This window comes from Phoenix dactylifera, chromosome 3 (assembly GCF_009389715.1).
Source record: "Phoenix dactylifera cultivar Barhee BC4 chromosome 3, palm_55x_up_171113_PBpolish2nd_filt_p, whole genome shotgun sequence".
Lineage (NCBI taxonomy): Eukaryota > Viridiplantae > Streptophyta > Magnoliopsida > Arecales > Arecaceae > Phoenix > Phoenix dactylifera.
The window spans coordinates 537527-559774 of record NC_052394.1 but is presented as its reverse complement, the minus strand read 5'-3'; the positions used below and the strand labels follow the sequence as shown (position 1 = coordinate 559774).

Sequence of the window (22248 nt, the reverse complement as noted above, 5' to 3'; positions counted from 1 at the left end):
CTATTATTTTCAGTCGTATAAAACGGGCCTTGTCACATCTGTGGGCTAGAGCCTGTCGCCGCGTCACGGCTGGCAAACCTTGCTAAGTGATTTCCGCGCCATCCACGATACAGCTGCTGGACTAAATCATAGACATCTAGTTTCTTACTCTGCATGCACTCTTGTGTGCACTAAATTACTGTTTCCGACCTATCTAAAGTTACACTGAAAGAGTGTATGAGGAAAAATCTGGAGGGCAACCATATGGCAGAGATAAAAGAGTCTAGAAATAGAAATAAAGAAGCAACTGCTAGTCAAAATTATCTGGAGAAAGTGATAAAAAGCAGTTTTCCAACCTCATTGGCAACTCCCTCACCATCCTCGTATCCAAACTTCTCTAATATTTCATGCATAACAGTTAAGGTCCAAACGGCACAAGCTTCCCCAGGAGAAGACCGAGAGTGCTTGCATTGAGGTTGCAGAACAATGTGAAATATCCATAAGTATATGATGGTACCTGCTAAAGTAAAATTGAATTGGTATCATGCAACCTTCATCAAGAATTAGAACAGTAAAATAAAACAAAAACTAACTTAATCTCCCAAATCTGAAGAGAAAAAGTGAGCGAAGTTTATACAGGTAATTAATAATAATATCAGCAATTTGAAAATTGTACTGAAAATTGCACTTGTAAATCAATAGAGGATCCCGTATATACTACTACAAATCTATAACCACAGGAAATAAGCAAGCAACATGTGATCTAAAGTGAAATTTAATTACAAGGAAATACTGGTTAATTCTGGCAATATTGGCAGCAATGACCATGAAGATCTTAGGCAAGAAGAAAAAAATAACTGCATGATTTCTAGCTTAAGGTGCTAACTGCTAAACAATGTGCAAGAAAACTTTTACAAAGGCCCAAGGAAATAATTCAATCAATCCAATCTGTGTAACAGCAAGGAGATCCTTAACAGAGCAGGGATAATTGCATGTCTCTAGATTAAGGTACTAACTTGTGTGCATTGAAAATTTTACAACGGGTACAGAAGAGAGCGCATTCGATTCACATAGCAGCTAACAGATCTTTTTACATTCCAAAGCAATTTCTGCACAAAAAGTCTTACCTCTGAGTCTTTTTAAAGAGATGTAAGAGCAGTTACCAGTGACTTCACATTTGGCCTCTCATGAGCAAACAGCAAGACACTAACCGCACTAACTCAGTTCTATTGGCATTCAAGAAATGCCTCTCTAACATCAGAAACTTCTTACCATGTATTAGGTCAAGTGCTTGCAGCAAAACGATCTCTCGTTATGCTTTAACTGTTGAAAATACAAATTGCAATTGGACAACTGCTTTTCCACATACAAATGGATAAAGCACAAGTAATTTTAAAAACAAGGATTCTTCTACTTATCCATTAATAAAAATCATAGAAGGTTCAACTTTCACTTTTGTCCTATTTTGCAGTATCTGTATATTTTTGAGAAGGTAGAGACAGCCAATGACAATTAACCTTTGTGCATTGTAGGCTAGCCCACACAAAACTACCATAAATAACTTAATAAGATACCTAAAAGATAAGCATGTGACTTTGAAGCACATGCACTTTCTAAACATAAATGCCACCCCTTATACCTTGACAATGGTGTGAGGTGCTTTTATGCTCCATTATTCAATATAAAATGAGAAAACAATTTAACTCCATATCTACCATCTCTACTTGGTAGCACAAAATACCAAGAACAGATCATAGCTTTTGCCTGCACTGAATGAAACAGATAGGTCAAAATAAAACAGAAAAAGAAAAAGAATGGAGGCTGAAGTGGGTGGAGCGAAAGCTCTCTAGAGAGTTTACTTTGTGGAAATCATTTTGGAAATATGGAAAGTCTGTCGGCGCCCCTGCTCACAGACTGGACCTTGAATATAATTTATCTCAAACAACATATTCATTAGAGTCCTGTTTCTGTCTCCTCTCAGACAGGAATTACAACAATGATATTGAAAACATCAACTGATAGGTAAGTAATAGGAAAAATTGTTGAGCATAACCCTGCACACCAGATGCATTTGACCATGCAGCATGAATCCTAGGAAAAGGATGATAAATTTAAGAAGCTCGTTCAGAAAGGCTGTACTGTCGGTTGACCAGGATTATCTTGGCAATCAACGTCACACTTTTACTTCGACATGGGCCTAAAAAGATTTCCTTACACCACCTTTCTGTAAGAATTCAGAAGGTCATGCAGGTTTCTTTGGTGGAGCTAAAAAGGCAAAGTTTCTTGAGCATCACCATGTTGATAGTCAAATTAATGTATAGATATCTTTGCAGCAAAACGAACAGCCTAACCTGACAAACAGAGGTGGATATTTGATTTCCAGAAACGAGTAGGCATATCCAGTACAGATGTATGTTTGTATATAAAGTATACTTCAGACTATATCCTGAAACATGTCTATTTCCTAGGCGTCGCATAAACATGCACGTCACACAGCATCATACAGTACCTGGAGGTCACCTACAAAGGGCTCCTTCTGTGCACCAAATAATAACTTTGAAAAAAAACAGATGGCATCTCTGTATTTCTATTATTTGTACTGCCTGTAGTGAGATCTTAGCCAATCCATTAGATTAATGGCAGAAAGAGAGAGGTTTCAGTTGAAAATCAACATGTCAAGCACTGAAGCCATTAACTACAGAGAGACAGTTCTAACCTTTGATCCAGGCAAGACTGCTTCTGTACATCATCAGTCATTAGTTAATGCGCCTTGAATCATTTGTGAGCATGGTTTGAGATACTGTTCTTTCTAAGCCCCAGGAAGGTGATATACTCCATGTTTTTGGGGACAAAGTTGCCATCTGCACAGTAAGGTCAAAATCCACGAGTACCTTACATGGAAATTGTTTCTCGGTGCCTTGAAGCTTGACATCATTTCTATCAATTTCTACCTTGTCATGGTTAGAGCTTTTATTGAATGAGTAGTCACGTGATAGGAGCATGATATCAGTAGTATCAAAAAGCCATGCACTTACAGAACAAAATCACCACCTATTTACATGATTATATCAATTTACTTTGTGGCGAGCATGAGCATATCCATAAGTCTACCTACAAATACTTTAAAGTGGGCATCCATCTGGCAGCAAAATGGACTCCAGATAAAGCCAATGAAATGCATTCACCTTCACTTTCTTTCTAACCAGGTTCATTCTATCTGCAACTCCCCACCCACTATCAGTTCCAACCAGCAATAATATCTTAGATTCCGGAGTGTAGCATGTTAAGAGTTTCCTGGATAAATGGTCAGTGAAAATACTGAAATCTTGTTCCATTGGAGGTACATGTATGGAAAATCCAGTTCCCATCCTTCAGGACCATGCAGATAGACATTTTAAGTTATTGATTTTAGTGATGTGCTTATTAAAACAGCATGGACATAAAGCTAATACAAGCTTCCAAACCATCAAGTGTAAATTACTTCTACAAAATGCTATTATCAAACTTTAGCTTGAGATAAATTTGGGAAGTAAAGAACTCACATGACTTAGGGGAATATGCTTTCCACTAAGAAGGTCCAGCAAAAGAGTTCCAAAGCTGTATACCACACTCTCTGGGGTCACTCTTCCTGCCAAATCAAGCCAACAAGGAATGAATGATGTTTTCCAACCTTGAATGATATAGAAACTCTTTTTCATGCACAGTAGACAGTCCATGGAATTCAATAGTCAAGAAGGAAAGTAAACTAGTTGCATGGAGATTTTAGCAGTTCTGTTACTCCTCCCATGCTAAGGAACTTATTACTGATTCAAGAGGAAAGAAAACATGTCAAACAGAGTGCTGAAAAGAATAAAATAGTTTAGTCATGATGTTTAAAAGGACATTCTTCCTGAGGCCATTTTCTATAATGCCAACATCTTTTCTCAACATACAACATGATGCACCACGTGCTGTCATTGAATTAGGCAATCAAACACATGCAAGAAGTATTGTATTTTAACGAGTTTAAGATAATATAGTGCCTCGACATAGAAAACTCATGAAAAGGATTGCATTTAGCCAAGTCAATGGATGTCACAGAACATAAAAACTTTTTCTATGCCAAACCAAAAGCCATTTCAATACAATGCTAATCCATCCTGCAGTACACCAGAGGCATGAAGGCCAAGTTAGTACCACAGCTCCTTCCATCTCTACTGTTCTTCATGAGGCCAAAACAGGACAGCCAGGGATTACTGTCCTATCAAATGCCCGATGGCAAAACAGCAAGTAGCAACAAATGCAGCACCTCTATGAGAAGCGAAGAATAAGACGCAGATGCCTCAGTGATGATCTCACCTGATCAAAGAGGACACTGTATGCATTGAAATCATGATATAGCGCCCACCCTCTGCTGCTGCAATACTCCAATACCTGTGCAAAATACAGTGCTACTCTTATTCTCATTGCCCAACTCAAGGGCTGTGTGTCCTCTGCAATACACCATTATCATTTGCACCCCCATTCAATTGTGATATTAAAAAAAAACACTGGTCCTGCGATCCAGCACATATTACCATGTCGATCAAATATAGGAACATATACAGAGCAGTAGATCAGATGGAATCAAACGATCTGGTTTTGGAAGTGGTAAAGAAGTCTCTCTCCTTTAATAACTAAAATTTTGTCAATAGATCATAGATCTATGAAATCATGCCCAAAATATATATTGAAATATCTGAAATTACTCTGCATAAATCTGTAAGTACCAATGAACCATAGATAATAACCACCATCATCTTCCAAATTGATTCAAGAAAAATGATTATATATAGCATAGCAACATGGAACAAAATCTATGAAGTGTCGTGCCAGGAATTCATCAGTCATAGCAACCAGTTACTTGTTAATATAAATCAAGAAAGTGGTGCCTGAAAGAGTGACCTGACTATGTAAAATTATTCTGCAAAATCTAGAAATACCGTCTCTACCACCATCCTATTTATAAATCGAGAACTAAATGAATAATACCAGAACGAGTTCAAAATGATGATAAGATGACCAAAGCCAAAACCCCATCCTGGTGCAACTTGCAAGAGAGATCATATTATACGAATCAAGAAAATCGAACAAGAACATTTTCGACATATGGATAATAACAGCTTTCGAGATTATTTGGCTGAGAAAATAATCAAAGAAGAAGAGGGAGGGGTGGAGTGGGAACAGTGGAAGAGGTTCCTGGCTAGGGTTTCGTGGGGCATGAACTCGGAGACCAGCAACCCCTCTTCGCCCTTGCAGCAGCAGCCGATGAGGTTGGTCAGTCGCTCGCTCTCGAGCTACCCCCGAATCTCGCCTCCTTCTGCCAGAAACCAAACCCCATCAGATCAGATCAGACTGGATATCGAAATGCGATGCGATCAAAAGTGAAAAAGAGAAGAGAAAAGAGAGAGAGAGAGAGAGAGAGAGAGAGAGGGTAAAACGGACGAGCAGCTGGCGAGGGTCGGGCCAGGCGGACTTGTTGAGGCGCTTGACGGCGACGACGCGATCGGTGTGTGGGAGTTGGCCGCGGCAGACCACGTTGGAGAGCTCCTCGCCGTGCTTGGAGACGATGTGGTGGGGGCCGAAGCCGGCAGTGACGGCCCTCAGCTCCTCCAGCCGGAACTCCCCAAACACTGGGACGCCCTCCCGATCGCCATCGCCCCCATCGTCGGACAGAGAATTTGAAGCAGGCCGGCAGCGAGCCCCCATTATTGCCCCCATATAATCATCAGGAAGACTGAGAGAGGGAAGGATGGAGACTGGAGAAAAAGAAAAAGAGAGAGAGATCCGGGAAGGATGGAGACTGGAGAGGAGGAGGAAGAAGAGGGAATGAATGGCGTGGTGTGAGCAAGGGCTTTGGAAGAGGATTTTCGAGTGCTGGATTGGGATAGGGAAGCAAGAAAGCAAGATATCCGAGGTTTCCCCCTTTTCCGCCCCTGGCCTCTCTCTTTTATCGCCCTTTCCTATCTCTGCTCCCCGGTTCCTTGCTGCGATGTACATATTTTATTTATATATTCTACTGATGTAATCCTTCTGCGCAAGATTTTACCCCTGAATCGTGGAAGAGATGATTGGGTCCAAACTTGGCTTGGATGGAGCCTGCTCCATCTCTCTCTTTACATATATATATATATATATATATATATACATACATATATATAATATCAATCAAAAACAGAATGTAGAGGTTACATGAGTATAAGATATGCATTAAAAAGATGAGAAATTTGCAAAACCATTAAGTTCCGGAGAGGAGAGATCATACCATGCGTGTAGGATCCAGAAATAACTAGGACTATGTGATAATATTATGTTTCAAAGCTAGATAGTGTAACATCCTGATACAAAAGACTCATCAATGGAACCCTCTTTTTTCCTCTTTTTTGATAGAATCTCATCAATGGAACCTTCAAAAATGCCATTCTACCACTTTTCCGAGTTTGTCTAATTCTGCCATTACAATGAGCAACAAATTTCTTAATTTGTCAAAAGTGAAGTTCAAACTTAAAACAAGAATTTCAACTTAAAAGGTTTCCAATAAAATGACAATGCCACGGTCAAGAAAGATCCTCCAATTAGGTAACGAGGTTGCACTAACCATTCAAGCAGCTCCACCTCGAAAGAGCACTTAAATTGCATGAAAGTTATATACATCCACACTTAACTGGTATGTGTTGCACAGCACAAAGCACAGCTGAGACTGCACATGCAAAGGAATAATGAACACGTGCGGCAAGATAGGAAACAACGCAATCCATCCAGCATTAAAACATTAATAACGCTAGCAATCAAACATTCCCATAAAGTATAAGGTAACATTCAGGATTTTCAAAAAGAATTGCTCTAAATTCTCGGTTTTTTGCAGAAGACAAATCTTGATCATGAATTGGTTATGACCCTCGAACAACTAGAATAATACTTGAAACACGAGTCCTGCATGCAGAAGCTTCCACTTCTCCAGAAGAAGTAGAAGTTCTACCGATAGTCTCCATGCATATCTTCCTCCATAGTTGCAAAGAAACAGCGATCCCTACAATAGATGCATGCAAAATCAAAAAAAAAGTGTAGAAGCATTGAGTAAAATGTTAAAATCACCTCTTGTCCTAAAAGAGGAAGATTTATTTATAAATTTTATATTTTCTTACACTCCTCACATGGGGGTCGGACTTTCTTTTAATAGATGAGCCCAATATGTGATATTTTCTTAATAATGGAGTTAAAGAATGCGGAGATAGGATTGAACTCAGAACCTCTGCTCTGATAGCATATTAAAATCACCACTTATCCTAAAAGCTTAAACTGATAGAATGAGGTAGATTTATTTACATATTTTATAGTTTCTTACGTAAAGAATCCGGAGGAAAGAAAGACGAGAGAAGGAGAGGATAATTCCCCGAAGCCTCGCGAGCGATGTAAAACGTCATCTCTACCTAGGGCACCCACTACCTAGGGCTATTCCATGTGTTAGCCCGAGAGGAGTCCTCCCTTTCTCTCCGGGGAATTTTGGCTGCCAGGAGATTGGGAGGAAAAGGAGGCCTACTGCCAGAAGACCCAATCAACACCAAGAGAGCACGCGATAGAATCATAGAAAGAGCCTGCTGTGCCAAGGTTCTTGCTTTTTCTTGTTAGCATGTGTGCAGTCGCCCCCGCCTGCAGGCCTGCGACGCCCGGCTCTCAATGCTATAATTTCAAGGACCCGGACAGAAAGACCATTGCTGTCCCTTCTTGATGACATGGGTTCGTGTTTTTTTAGTAAAATACGTGTTCGTCGATTTGGCCGCCCCTTAATGCATGTCCGTGACCCAGAATCTTTTGCGATGGGCAGTTCATGGATGATTATCAACAATGATGTACCGTATATAATACTACAATATTCTGCGTCGCAAACCATGCACCGCAGAGAATCTATTCTAACATCAGGCTGCTGAATAAGATCAGGATTCCTTCTGTGATCCTGCCCTGCTTCTTTCCCCATCATAGGTTATGAAATCCCGATTTAGGCAAGATACACATATTCTTAACCCCATGAATGTTAATGATTTGGATGCTGGCATGCATAGACTATGGATGAGTGTTTGAAACCTTGGATAACTGCTAATGCCTTTTTTTCCCCCGGTCCTTTTCAATAACCGAGCTTTTTGGGATCACCCTATATGACGCTTTACCTTGCTTTGGTAAGGGTGCCTTATCTCAATGATACGTTTTATCGAAATCTTCGCTCTCAAGGGAACCAGTCCATCGCAAACATCCATGGAATTGCATTCAACTCTACCTAAACTTAAAATGGAAGGTTTCCCGTCACACTTTTAAGAGAATCCTAGGAGCAAGGGAGTGAGGATAGAGCACAAATCTTCTATGGTACATGGACCGTATCACAGAATAATATATAGCTACGATGACAATTATCATAGATGGATAGTCATCAAATATCGTACAAATAATATCATATATGATGCATTATTTGATAGTCACATACGGTCCGCATCATTTGATAGTTGTTCATCTTTTGATAGTGGCCATACAAAAATGCATAGCATCCTATGGTGCTAACCGTGTAGAGGATCTGTCCTCTTTGGATAGGTGCTCGATACTCATGAAGTTGTACTAGATTTAGGATTTTGCGAACCATCCAATTCGATCAATCCAATTTTAGTTTACAATCTTCATCAGACTATGTTGCTAATAACTTATTTATATAAATACAGTAAATATTTTTTTTTGATGAAGATGCGTATTAAATAAAATGGAATATAATATCATGGCATTTAGGTCAAAGCATCAAGGAACGCAAGCACGTTTCAATTAACATTCATTATGTATCTATGTGCGAGTGTATCTAGACTCCAAAAAAACATGTTTGACTAATATTTTCAATCCACTTTTACTGATAACAAAATATTTTTAGTTAATTGATAATACATCTAACCACAATATCAGAGAATATGGTGAAATGATGAGAAAAAATATATCCTGCGCTAAAAAAATAAAACTTGACTTATCTAATCTAACTCTGCAAGATCTGCTGAAATTTTAGATGGTGTTATTCCAAAACCACCGTCCTTGGTAGAGAGGGAGAGCAAAATATGGAAGAGAAATTGCCCAATTGCCTTGTGTCTGTATGTGCGACATGAAAATCATTCCCATATATTTGGTAAATATGAATATGAAACTTTTTTTTAAAAAAAAACGTAGCCATTGGCATAATTTATGAAAATTGATGATGATTACACACACAAAAAAAAGATTGATTTGTAAGTTACTGTATCAAGGTCTTGTAATCTCATAGGTCATTTGGTATAATTGATGGCATATCTGCTTGATGTGTTTTTGCAAGTGCAATCATATCACAAAAGCATTGGGATCATGATACACCTGTATTTGAATGAGTTAACCAAGGGACTCGATCATTCTCATCAAGTCTTGCTAAATGAATTGAATGTCCTATTTGTGAACAGAAAGTTGTGATGTAAAAATAGTTAGATCTAAAATGCCTTAACGCTCATTTTCAATGTTCCACCTTCTCATAGCTAGGTGAATAATTTTTTCTAAATTTAAAGTAGATGTCCTCCTAGGAATACACTCCAAGTCGGAAGTAATTTAAGAACTCTTTGAACTTTAGCACTTCCAATCACAAATCAACACCAATCAAACAGAGCACAAAGCAAGCAAGTGGACATTGCTTGAGATGTCCCAATTGGTGGTTTGCTAGTCAAATACTCTGTCATTATGTGATTAATATGGATGTTGTGCGTCACAATGATTCATTTTAATGAAATAAATTGTTGCTGGAAATTGGACCCGGGGGCCGCCGCGAAGCCGGGGAAGGAGGGGCTTCCGCCGCAGGGGCGGCGATCGACGGCGTGCCGACTGGTGGCGTCCTCCTGGAGGGGCTGAGCTCCGCCGCTGGGAGGGTGGTCGACGGTGCGCCGGCTGGTGGCGTCCTCCTGGAGGGGCAGAGCTCCGCCGCCGGGAGGGTGGTCGACGGTGCGCCGGCTGGTGGCGTCCTCCTGGAGGGGCAGAGCTCCGGCTAGGAGGGGTGGTCGACGGTGCGCCGGCTGGTGGCGTCCTCCTGGAGGGGCAGAGCTCCGCCGCTGGAAGGATGGTCGACGGTGCGCCGGCTGGTGGCGTCCTTCACTGTGGGGTGCGAGTCCTGCATGAAGAACCGGTGGCCGGGCTTCCCGGCGCCGGCCCTCTGATGCCTAAGTCAGAGGGGGCAAATATGTGGAGAGAGCGGGGAAGAGAGTATGTGGAGAAGACAGAGAGAATATTTGGATAAAATCAAGAGGATCAGTTTCCTCAATTGTCTGTGTTGTTTACTTCTTTCCACCCGGTCTAGGAGGGTTCTCTCCGGCTACGGGTTTTTCCTCCCCTTTTTGGTCCCCCTTTCCTCTTCCCCCCAGGTTCCCTTTTATAGGAGGATTCGGTTACCTGGGAGGTGACAGTAGGTTTGTCCCGTTCTGTAATAATTGGGCACGATTTGGCCCATTAATGGCGTGATGGAGAACGGGACCGGATCAGACCGGAATCAGGGAGTTGTCACGGTCGATCGGACCTGTTGAAGTGGTTGAACCGCCGGTCGTGGTGGGCCTGGGGTCTGTGGATGGTAAGTGCATTTATTACCGAATGAACCGGCGGTCAGGGAGAGCCATACGCTCTGATGGTTCAGTGATCCGGAGATCGTCTTGGGCCGTGTTCATTAAATGACTGAGTGCATCGGAGACTTGAGGGAGCCTCGTGCATTAATGGCAGGTCGTGCTGAATACCTGCGGAGATCTTATGCCTTGATGGCTTGAAGATAGCGGCAGGTTATAGTGGAGTTGTCAGGTCCCTTAGAGGGTCAAGCGAGAGTTGAATTATTTGGTAAAGGCATCGGCTCGGCAAGGGTGCCGAGCCGAGCTGGTCGCCCAATGGGGCACCCTGTGGCGGGGTTGCTTGAGTACTCCTGGTCGGCGCCTTCTGGGCGAGCACCTCCTAGCCGAGCGCCTCTACTTGGCGCTGTCTTTGGTCGGCGCTTTCTACTTGAGCGCTTCTTTGGTCGGCGCCCGCTGGTCGGCTCTTTCTAGCCGAGCATCCCTACTTGGTTATTTCGGTTGGGCGCCTCTTGGCGCTTTCTCTGGTCGGCGCTCTCTACTTGAGCGCTTCTTTGGTCGGCGCCCGCTGGTCGGCTCTTTCTAGCCGAGCATCCCTACTTGGTTATTTCGGTTGGGCGCCTCTTGGCGCTTTCTCTGGTCGGCGCTCTTTGGCCGAGCGCCTTTCCGGTCGGCGCTCCCTAGCCGAGCGCCTCCGTGGTGATGACTTGGGGTTTTTCCCCCAACACTACCCCCCGACTTCCGAGTTCCAGTTGGCTACCAGCTGGAGCGCGGGAAGTAATTCAGTCATCGATCGTCCTGGTGCTGGAGCGTTCTTACACCAAGGCGACTGAAGATGCTTTTTCTGCTCGGAGTCCGTTCTTTGGGGACGTCGGCAGAGAAGAATCCAAGTAAAGATAAATGAGAATGTAAAGACATTAAATGAATGGGTACCTTGTACCGTGTGCGTCCTTGCGCCGAGGCGACTGAAGACGCTTCTCTGCTCGGACTCCGTTCTTTGGGGACGTCGGCAGAGAAATCCAAAAATAGACAATATGGAGACATTAACGTAGAAACATTAAGTAAATGGGTACCTTGTACCGTGTGCGTCCTTGCGCCGAGGCGACTGAAGACGCTTCTCTGCTCGGACTCCGTTCTTTGGGGACGTCGGCAGAGAAATCCAAAAATAGAATAGCGGGCTGAGCTCGTTGGCTGAAGACGATGGAGCACGAGCCGAGCTCGTCCGGTCAGAGAGGACCACTACTCATCTCGATGTCTCGAGCATCCCTATAGCCGGGGCATCCCGACGTCTCGGGGCATCCTGACCGTGGTCAGGGTAGGAGCACGAGCCGAGCTCGTCCGGTCAGAGAGGACCGCTAACTCATAGCCGATGGAGCACGAGCCGAGCTCGTCCGGTCAGAGAGGACCGCTAACTCATAGCCGATGGAGCACGAGCCGAGCTCGTCCGGTCAGAGAGGACCGCTAACTCATATCCCGACGTCTCGGGCGTCCCTATAGCCGGGGCATCCCGACGTCTCGGGGCATCCCGACGGATCGGGGCATCCCGACGTCTCGGGGCATCCTGACCGTGGTCAGGGTAGGAGCACGAGCCGAGCTCGTCCGGTCAGAGAGGACCGCTAACTCATAGCCGATGGAGCACGAGCCGAGCTCGTCCGGTCAGAGAGGACCGCTAACTCATAGCCGATGGAGCACGAGCCGAGCTCGTCCGGTCAGAGAGGACCGCTAACTCATATCCCGACGTCTCGGGCCATCCCGACGGATTGGGGCATCCCGTTGTGGTAGGGCATCCCAATATATTGGGGCATCCTGACGTCTCAGGGTAGGAGCACGAGCCGAGCTCGTCCGGTCAGAGAGGACCGCTAACTCATAGCCGATGGAGCACGAGCCGAGCTCGTCCGGTCAGAGAGGACCGCTGACTCATAGTCGGGGAGCACGAGCCGAGCTCGACGGTGGAAGCCGATGGAGAACGAGCCGAGCTCGTCTGGTCACTTAAGACCGCACCCCGACGTCTCGGGCCATCCCGACGAATCGGGGCATCCCGTTGTGGCAGGGCATCCCAATATATTGGGGCATCCTGACGTCTCAGGGCATCCTGACCGTGGTCAGGGTAGGAGAACGAGCCGAGCTCGTTGGCTAACCTGAAAATAGATAAAATATTGAATTTATTTGAAGCCAAAGTGGCGTCCTGTACCTTTTGGAGATATTTTGATAGCTCTCGAGCTTCGAAGTCCCTCAGGACTTGGTTCGGCACCGGCCTTCTTTGGCTTGATTTTTTAGGTGTTTTGCGCTCGGGTTTCGGAGCTCGGTCTGCATGAGCTCGGCGGGGGCTTCAGTGATGGCGACGCTCTGAAAGGGGAGCAATGTCGCGGGCGCCGTCCCAAGGACTTACGCCCGTAAGGAGGGAGTACATGCTGGTTTCTTGCTTGCTGCCGGAAGACAGAAGACTTGGAAGGATAATGGGATTTAATGGGGCTGTACCCTTTGTCACAGAGGCTTACAATCCCATTTTAAAGCTCCAAAACTCTTCTTCTCCAGACCTCAGCTTTTATTTCTCTTTCCCCCCAACTCGTTGACGTGAGACTTGGACTACTACTTCTCACTGGTTGCCCCCACATACGTCGTTGCAGCGGGAGCCATGCCTGATTCGAGATGGCTCGGGAGTCAGGAGAAAGTTTCTTCCTCTGCTTAACATGATTCCGTGGAGGCGGCACAGGAGGGGCCTCCACTTGTTGCAGGCTTTGGGCTGCAAATAGCTAGCGCTTGGACTTGCTGCACAAGCGCATCGAAGTGCTCGAGTTGGACTGGTGGAACTTGATCTACCGGAGATCTTGATGGTGAATTTTGGACTGAGCGTTTGGGACTTGGAGCATGATACTCGAAGGGGAAACCCGCTTGTAGGGGGCTCCGGTTGAACTGGAGCCGGAGGAGGCGGTGCCGTTGGGATGCCCCTGGGTTGCAAGCTTTGGACAGCGGTAGCCAAGGCTTGCACTTGTTGCACCAGGGCATCAAACTGCTCCGGCCGAACTTGATGAACTGACTCAGCCGGAGGTGGTGAGTTCCGGACGGAATGCTCAGGACTGAGTGGAGGACGTCGAGAGGCATTGGAAGCCCCTTTGCTTCTTAGCTTCATGGCAGCGAACTCGGGCCCTTCCTCTAGCGCCAACTGTTGCTGAAAATTGGACCCGGGGGCCGCCGCGAAGCCGGGGAAGGAGGGGCTTCCGCCGCAGGGGCGGCGATCGACGGCGTGCCGACTGGTGGCGTCCTCCTGGAGGGGCTGAGCTCCGCCGCTGGGAGGGTGGTCGACGGTGCGCCGGCTGGTGGCGTCCTCCTGGAGGGGCAGAGCTCCGCCGCCGGGAGGGTGGTCGACGGTGCGCCGGCTGGTGGCGTCCTCCTGGAGGGGCAGAGCTCCGGCTAGGAGGGGTGGTCGACGGTGCGCCGGCTGGTGGCGTCCTCCTGGAGGGGCAGAGCTCCGCCGCTGGAAGGGTGGTCGACGGTGCGCCGGCTGGTGGCGTCCTCCACTGTGGGGTGCGAGTCCTGCAGGAAGAACCGGTGGCCGGGCTCCCCGGCGCCGGCCCTCCGATGCCTAAGTCAGAGGGGGCAAATATGTGGAGAGAGCGGGGAAGAGAGTATGTGGAGAAGACAGAGAGAATATTTGGATAAAATCAAGAGGATCAGTTTCCTCAATTGTCTGTGTTGTTTACTTCTTTCCACCCGATCTAGGAGGGTTCTCTCCGGCTTCGGATTTTTCCTCCCCTTTTTGGTCCCTCTTTCCTCTTCCCCCCAGGTTCCCTTTTATAGGAGGATTCGGTTACCTGGGAGGTGACAGTAGGTTTGTCCCATTCTGTAATAATTGGGCACGATTTGGCCCATTAATGGCGTGATGGAGAACGGGACCGGATCAGACCGGAATCAGGGAGTTGTCACGGTCGATCGGACCTGTTGAAGTGGTTGAACCGCCGGTCGTGGTGGGCCTGGGGTCCGTGGATGGTAAGTGCATTTATTACCGAATGAACCGGCGGTCAGGGAGAGCCATACGCTCTGATGGTTCAGTGATCCGGAGATCGTCTTGGGCCGTGTTCATTAAATGACTGAGTGCATCGGAGACTTGAGGGAGCCTCGTGCATTAATGGCAGGTCGTGCTGAATACCTGCGGAGATCTTATGCCTTGATGGCTTGAAGATAGCGGCAGGTTATAGTGGAGTTGTCAGGTCCCTTAGAGGGTCAAGCGAGAGTTGAATTATTTGGTAAAGGCATCGGCTCGGCAAGGGTGCCGAGCCGAGCTGGTCGCCCAATGGGGCACCCTGTGGCGGGGTTGCTTGAGTACTCCTGGTCGGCGCCTTCTGGGCGAGCACCTCCTAGCCGAGCGCCTCTACTTGGCGCTGTCTCTGGTCGGCGCTTTCTACTTGAGCGCTTCTTTGGTCGGCGCCCGCTGGTCGGCTCTTTCTAGCCGAGCATCCCTACTTGGTTATTTCGGTTGGGCGCCTCTTGGCGCTTTCTCTGGTCGGCGCTCTCTACTTGAGCGCTTCTTTGGTCGGCGCCCGCTGGTCGGCTCTTTCTAGCCGAGCATCCCTACTTGGTTATTTCGGTTGGGCGCCTCTTGGCGCTTTCTCTGGTCGGCGCTCTTTGGCCGAGCGCCTTTCCGGTCGGCGCTCCCTAGCCGAGCGCCTCCGTGGTGATGACTTGGGGTTTTTCCCCCAACATAAATAATGTAAAAGAACTCATTTATAGACGAGACATGTATTGTTGCTATTGTATCTATTTATTTTAAAAAAAAAACACATAACTCTTAGCCAAAAATAAAAAAAAAAACACATAATTTCAATTGGAATAAGCCAATACATCACGTATGATTAGATTATAGCCATTCATCATGCGAGCCTACCTGTCCTATAAAAATGATGACACTTATTAGATGCAAACAGAAAAATATTTAGATTGTCGGGGATTGCACAAAAAATTGAATTTGACACGGATATTGCAAACATATTCAAAAATTTTCACCGTGCATTGATCATATCATGGATCATGACTTTCCACAGGACGCGATCCATCCGTGGCGATGCATAATCAGTCTTATACGGCACCGATGGTCCATGACGTTGATTAGCGTAATGGAGCTCCCCTGTGCATGAAACAAATTAGATCTTCATCATCTGGTCCGGCCGCCGTTGAAAAGTACCACATGAAGGAGGACAATTCCCTCCCGGCAGTCTATGTAGGTGCGTTTTTGGATTTCATTTTTAACATAAGGCCGGATATTATCCTTGCATGAATACAACCATGAGAATCTGAGGACAAGAGGTCCAGAAGGAACAGCACAAATGTAGAAATTCAATCCCCGTCCTCATCGCTGATGTAACGTTCTGCTTGTTTTATACGACGTTCCAAAAATTAACCCAGAGCAATTGTTGGAAGAGGAGTTTATCTTCATCATCATCAACAACAACAACAACAACAACAACAAAAAAGAGGTCCCCCAAGTGCTCGACGACTCACGAAAAAAAGAAGTGCGAGATGGACGTCGGGAATCCGATCGAGATGCCGAAGGACTCGACCGCGCATGTGCTGATCTTCCCCTTCCCAGCTCAAGGTCATGTGAACTGCATGCTCAAGCTGGGCGAGCTCCTCACCAAGACCGGCCTCCATGTCACCTTCCTGAACACCGACTACAACCACCACCGCCTCAGCCGCTACTCCGCCGCCTACGCTCTGCTAGCCGAAAGTCCGAGATTCCGCTTCGAGTCCATCCCCGACGGCCTCGCCGATGAGGATCCCCGGTCGGTCCTTCATCTGATGGACCTGGAGGAGTCTTTGAGGGTTCGGTCCGCCGTCTTGTACCGCGAGCTGTTAATCAAACGTGGCCGCAGAGATGATGGAAAATGGCCGCCGGTGACGTGCGTCATAGCGGACGGCATCATGACGTTCGCCGTCGACATCGCGGAAGAGCTGGGAATTCCGGCGATCGCTTTCCGAACGGTCAGCGCGTGCAGCTTCTGGGCATACTTCCGTCTTCCCCAGCTCTTGCAGAGCGGGGAGCTCCCGTTCCCAGGTATGGCTGATAGAACAGATATGGAAGCACCCGGTCGTGTATTCTTCTTAGTTTTCTAAAAGAGGCAGTAAACAACGATTCGCTACTCTGGCGTATATAAAACTGGCAGATGAGGCGGACCTGGACGAGCCCGTCCGGAGCGTGCCGGGGATGGAGGCTTTTCTAAGGCGGCGAGATCTTCCGAGCTTCTGTAGACTGGCAGGGGATCGGACGGACCGCACCTTCGAGTTCGTGACAACCGTGACCGCTAACACGAATCGGGCGAGGGCGCTCATTCTCAACACCTTCGAGTCCCTGGAGGCCACCGCGCTGTCGCCCGTGCGCTCTCACTTTCCCGTGACCTTCGCCGTCGGACCGCTTCCCGCGCTGCTGAGATCGTACCGGTCCCGCTGCCCCAGCGACCCGGCGGTACCTCCCGCTTCCTCCATGCCGTCCGCCACTCTGTGGGAAGAGGACCGGACCTGCATGACGTGGCTCGACTCCCAGCCGCACAAGTCTGTGGTCTATGTTAGCTTCGGGAGCCTCACGCTGGTGTCTCAGGAGGCGTTCCTCGAGTTCTGGGTGGGGCTGGTCAACAGCGGGCAGCGGTTTCTATGGGTGGTGAGGCCCGATCTGGTAGGGGAGGAGGGAAGGCGGTGGGAGGAGATGCTACCGGTGACGGAAGAGGTGAAGGTGGGGACAAAGGAGAGGGGTTGCCTTGTCAAGTGGGTCCCGCAGGAGGAGGTGCTGGCGCATCCGGCGGTGGGGTGCTTTCTGACTCACAGTGGATGGAATTCAACTCTGGAGAGCATAGTGGCAGGAGTGCCGATGCTCTGCTGGCCATTCTTTGCGGATCAGCAGATTAACAGCAGGTTCGTCAGCGAGGTGTGGAAGGTGGGGCTGGACATGAAAGACTTGTGCAGTAGGAGCATAGTGGAGAAGATGGTGAGGGAAATGATGGAAGGGCCGAGGGCCGAAGAGTGGAGGAGGTCTGCGAAAGAGATGGCGAAGATGGCAAGGGAGAGCGTGGCTGAAGGCGGTTCTTCCTACACAGACTTTCGAAGGCTGATCTCTCTGATCACGCATGGTGCTTAGAGACAAATTAGGACCATGCAGCCAGGGCTGTGTATCACGAAATCTTACGCAAGTAAGTTGCGCAGGCGCTGTGTATCTCTCCTGTTGCCGCCGGTACCGTACCATACAGATCAGGCTATCAACAGTAGGACGCAAGGAATAATTGCACATCAAAATACCACTTTAGTTGTATGAGATTGACATGTTAATTCAGCATTTCTCCAAGAAAATTGATACCACGCTGTCTTGAAAGCGAGTTTAAGTTTTGTTCTCAACTTTCTCCTTCTAGAGAAGCCGATTAGCGGACCATCCGCATCGAAGAGCCAAACAAACGGAGACCTCGTCTCTATCTCCATCCAATGTATGCAAATCGACACGCTAATTGGAGATTTACTGTTATCATAATTTTAGAATTCACGTGCGCCGCCTATAATTTTTTTCATTAATATAATTTCGTATCAAGTTATATTATTTTTTTATTAACATTATTTTATTAAAATGATTTTAGAGATCACATAACAACTTATATCAATTAATAGTATTTTTCATTGTTAATGTAATCTTATATCAGCCTATATTATTTTTTTTGTATTAAGTATGTACACAAGTATACATAATATCTGAAATGTATCGGATACAATGAAATAGAGAAATAGAATCTTTTTCTCTCTCTCTTTTCTCTTGTTTTTCTCTTTTGTTATAAATATTGTAACATGGTATCAGAGCCATTGATCACTTAACTTACTGCCATCATCTCTTCTGCCTTTGTTGTGGTCATCGTCGCCATGTCGAGAAGCTTTGAAAACTCTCGTTGCCAATTTATCGATCTCTGTTTTCGGATAAATCAACATCCGAAAATTCTCTATTTTTTGGTAGATTCGCAGATCCTCTATTTTCTAATGAATCAATATTGATCTAATTAGTAAATCTATATATCTTCTATTTCTGGTAGATTACTATCCGAAGATTTTTTATTTTTTATGGATCCACAGCTCCTCTTTAGTGATTTTGTCTTTAGTTTCAGATCTTCGGTCATCTCTTCTCATCGTCACTCAGCCCAATTCTCTCTATCTCCAGTTTTATTTGTTGTCTTCAATTCCTTCACCTCCAGTTTGAAGCCAATTGCTCCTCTTTCATTGTGCCTCCGTCTATAAAAATCATTGATCTTCGGTTGCCTTCTCTTTGAGCTCTGTTCTTTTTGCATCTATCATCTTATACATGTCTTCTCGCTGCCGCATCATCAGACAAGTTAATCGACCACATCGACAGACATGTCAGTCAGATATATCAGTTTATTATATTGACTTTTAAGTTCTCGCTGCTATAATAACTCATGTTTTGCCACATCGGGCTCTATGCTGCTACGTCAGCTTTGATCTACCACCTTGTCAGTCTTTTCTAAGTTGTTATGCCAACTCTTAATTTATTACGTCAGCTTCTTAGCTGTTATAATAGTTCGTGTTCTACTACACTAGGCTCTATACTGCCACGTAAGTTTTTGATATACTAGCATGTCAGTCTATGAGTTGCTATGTCAACTTTTAAGATTCTATTTCAGCTCTTCATCTAGTACATTAATTTTTCGATACATTCGTGATTCGGTTTCCAAATTCAAGTTGATACCTATAGTACCATCTTGAGTTTAAAGAGGATGTTAGTATAATCTTAGAGATCACATAATAATCTGCATTACCAATAATATTTTTTTATTAGCATGATTCTGTATCGATTTATATTATTTTTATTGATTAGCATGATTCTGTTATAAAATGATTTTAGAGATGATATAACAATTTATATATGTTAGTAATATTTTTTTATTATTAGTGTAATTCTATATCAGCTTATATTATTTTTTTTAATAATATATATATATATATATTGAGATGTATCAAATAGGATAGGATGGAGAAATAAAATTTTCTGTAATCTCTTAACATTTAGAGTTCGACCTCTTTCGTTGCCCGACCAGAAAACAGTCACGACAATCCAGAAAATCTCATCGGAATTCTCCTTTTAAATGCCCGTATAAAAGTTTCCACGCGGTCATCATCCAGGAAGGTTCCAGGCAGCTTCGCCAGTCAATAGCAAGCAACTGTCTCCCATACCTGTCGTTTTTCCTTGGCCTTTACTATGTCTGCGGTGATACGTGTCATTACCTCAGCCTTGCCCCGAGTCCCTCTCAGGTCACACCTCACACCGCCCACCACAAACCCCAGATGAGATATCGATCATCTCTCTTCTTAATTATATACACATCTCCTCTTCTGTTGGCTGCTGAAGGGGGAGATTGGCAATGGGCAGAGGAGGCGTCATGCAGGATGGGATGGGAGGGACGACTCCTGCAACCATGCCCGGTCATCACGATAAGGGTGGCGACATGGCGATGCACATGACCCTCTTCTGGGGGGAGCGCGTCGAGGTCCTCTTCTCTGGCTGGCCCGGCGACCAAGGCCTCGGCATGTACCTCCTCGCCCTCCTCTGCGTCGTCGCTACCGCCTTCCTCGCCGAATACCTCTCCGACCATCTCTCCCAGGCTGCTCCCACCACCGCCACCGGCAGCAGCCGCCGAATATCCACCGCCTTGCTGCCGACTTTCCTCCATGCCGTCCGGATGGGGCTGCTTTACCTCGTCATGCTCGCCGTCATGTCCTTCAACCTGGGTGTCCTCATCGCCGCCATCGCCGGCCATGCCCTCGGCTTCCTCCTTTCAGCAAGTGGCCTGATCTACAAGCGGGCTCGGCCCGGTAATGGGGAGGCCCCTGGCAACGATGCCACCAAGCGTTAAATTTTAGCTTTCCTTTTTCTTTTTTTCTTTTTCTTTTCCTTTATTATAAATATTCGTTTTTTTTATATCTTCCTCGCAACACATGCTTGCTTGTGAATAGTGGGTGGAGGCTTGAGGGGAGGGCTCTGGTTGTAGCGAACTTTGTTGGAAACTTGAGAGGAGGGCTCTGGTTGCAGCGAACTTTGTTATCTGGCAGAAGCCATCGCACTTCCAGTGCTGAAATCGAGGAATATTCCTGTTTTTGCAGCGTTTCCTTTTATGTTTGGGTCTCAATATGCACGGCCACTTGCTTCAAATTTTCGACATCCCTTAAATCTTGGCTGAAGAAATTGTTGAATGGTTCTCCATAGAGACGTCCGTGCAAACTGAACTGGGACAGCAGAGAGGATGCAACCTTTTCTTTTTCTTCTTTCTTTCTTTCTTTCTTTCTTTCTGAAACGAAAGCATCATATATATATATATATATATATATATATATATATATATATATATATATATATATATATATATATATATATATATATATATATATATATATATATATATATAACGTGTATGGATATAGCTAAAAAGCCCAAAAGGCAGTACATTACGAAGGACAACTCCATCTCTTCTAATCATAGGTGATTTTTGGAATGGTTAGCTATAAAGGAGGCTATCCAGTTCGTAGTTTTATTCGTCTTCCTGAACCGAGGATCGGCTTTCACTCATACATAGTTTATATGTACTCATCTATCATGGATACAGATGCACTGAGGAGTGAAGACACTTTCATAACCTATCTCTAGACCAATTTACCTATCCTTTTATGGCTGTAATCGGACCACTGTTTGATGCTCATCACTGTGCAGCGCATTTTGGCGAAAGTTGGATACAAAAGCCAGTGAATAGATCATGCAAGCAATGGCTGCTAATCTAATAAGACCAGATTCTGTACCTGGTGTTTTATAAACCACCAGGACCTATGAGACCTAATGGTTTATAAACTAGTTGGTACAGCATCTAGTCTTATAATTTTCTGTTAGATTAGCAACTACTGCTTGCATGGTGGATTTAATAATCCATTAGGAACTCTTTTTTCTCTTTTCTTTTTTCTTTTTTGAGGACAGAGATGTTGACCCATCGGAATTCATGAAAATGTGAACTATTTGCTCGCATACGTATCGATTTGATAGCCTACGGTGCACTGCTTGCGCTGTCAAACAATTGCATTACCATCCACCTGAAGGAAATTTTGTGCAAACCAGGTCACGTCTGGGTCATTACCAAAATTTGAAAATCTAGCCATTGACGTAACAGTATGCTGCGTCTATGTAGTCCGCCAACCGCGAGGAATCTTCTACCAGCTGGCCGTAAATGTTATCAGCTTCAAGAACGCATGCTACTCCTCCATTTGAATTGCTTTCCTCGCTTGCATCTCCATTTTCTGCGTCTCGCGTCTCAACTTCATGTTTTATTTCACCTCGAACTCTTGTCATCCCCTGAATCAGTTCCAACTACTGCATTTTTCCAGGTTTCTTGTCCAATAGGCTTTTGAACTGCTTCCTACCTTTCCTCACTTGTTTTACGAAAAACATTCATGAATAACTAATGCAAACATAAAAATAGCTGCATTATCTGGGTGGGGTTTTACAAAAGCACTGCCAATGCTTATCATCTGAAGGATAATACTTGAATTTCTATTTGCAAATGTTTAATCAACACAATTAGATTGCTACACATTAAACATTAGATGTCTAGTTTTTTTTAATAAAATAAGAAGAAAAAGAAAA

The 22248-nt window shown here is 45.4% G+C and overlaps 3 protein-coding genes across 12 annotated transcripts; 2 read left to right on the top strand and 1 right to left on the bottom strand.

The window, feature by feature from the left end:
- Positions 1 to 166: 166 nt before the first annotated feature.
- LOC103722640 lies at positions 167 to 6073 on the bottom strand. Of its 10 annotated transcripts, none has more exons than XR_005510873.1 (5): positions 5443 to 6067; positions 4318 to 5317; positions 3522 to 3607; positions 2696 to 2840; positions 167 to 499 (listed from the first exon to the last, which is right to left on the bottom strand). XR_005510873.1 is itself a non-coding variant. In XM_039124125.1 (2 exons), the coding sequence occupies exons 1-2, from the start codon at positions 5995 to 5997 to the stop codon at positions 5276 to 5278; spliced, it is 597 nt and encodes a 198-aa protein (XP_038980053.1). In that variant the 5' UTR covers positions 5998 to 6053; the 3' UTR covers positions 4419 to 5275. The 10 variants fall into 10 exon arrangements, 1 of the variants encoding a protein (XP_038980053.1); XR_005510872.1 differs by having other exon boundaries at positions 167 to 496; XR_005510870.1 differs by having other exon boundaries at positions 3522 to 5317; positions 5443 to 6073.
- A 9480-nt stretch (positions 6074 to 15553) lies between these two features.
- LOC103722644 (7-deoxyloganetic acid glucosyltransferase-like) lies at positions 15554 to 17954 on the top strand. Its single transcript, XM_008813275.3, has 2 exons — positions 15554 to 16635; positions 16745 to 17954. The coding sequence occupies exons 1-2, from the start codon at positions 16101 to 16103 to the stop codon at positions 17707 to 17709; spliced, it is 1500 nt and encodes a 499-aa protein (XP_008811497.2). The 5' UTR covers positions 15554 to 16100; the 3' UTR covers positions 17710 to 17954.
- A 1991-nt stretch (positions 17955 to 19945) lies between these two features.
- Positions 19946 to 20728, top strand: LOC103700370 (copper transporter 3-like). The gene has a single exon (XM_008782316.3). The coding sequence runs from the start codon at positions 19985 to 19987 to the stop codon at positions 20474 to 20476; it is 492 nt and encodes a 163-aa protein (XP_008780538.1). The 5' UTR covers positions 19946 to 19984; the 3' UTR covers positions 20477 to 20728.
- The last annotated feature ends 1520 nt before the right edge of the window (positions 20729 to 22248 follow it).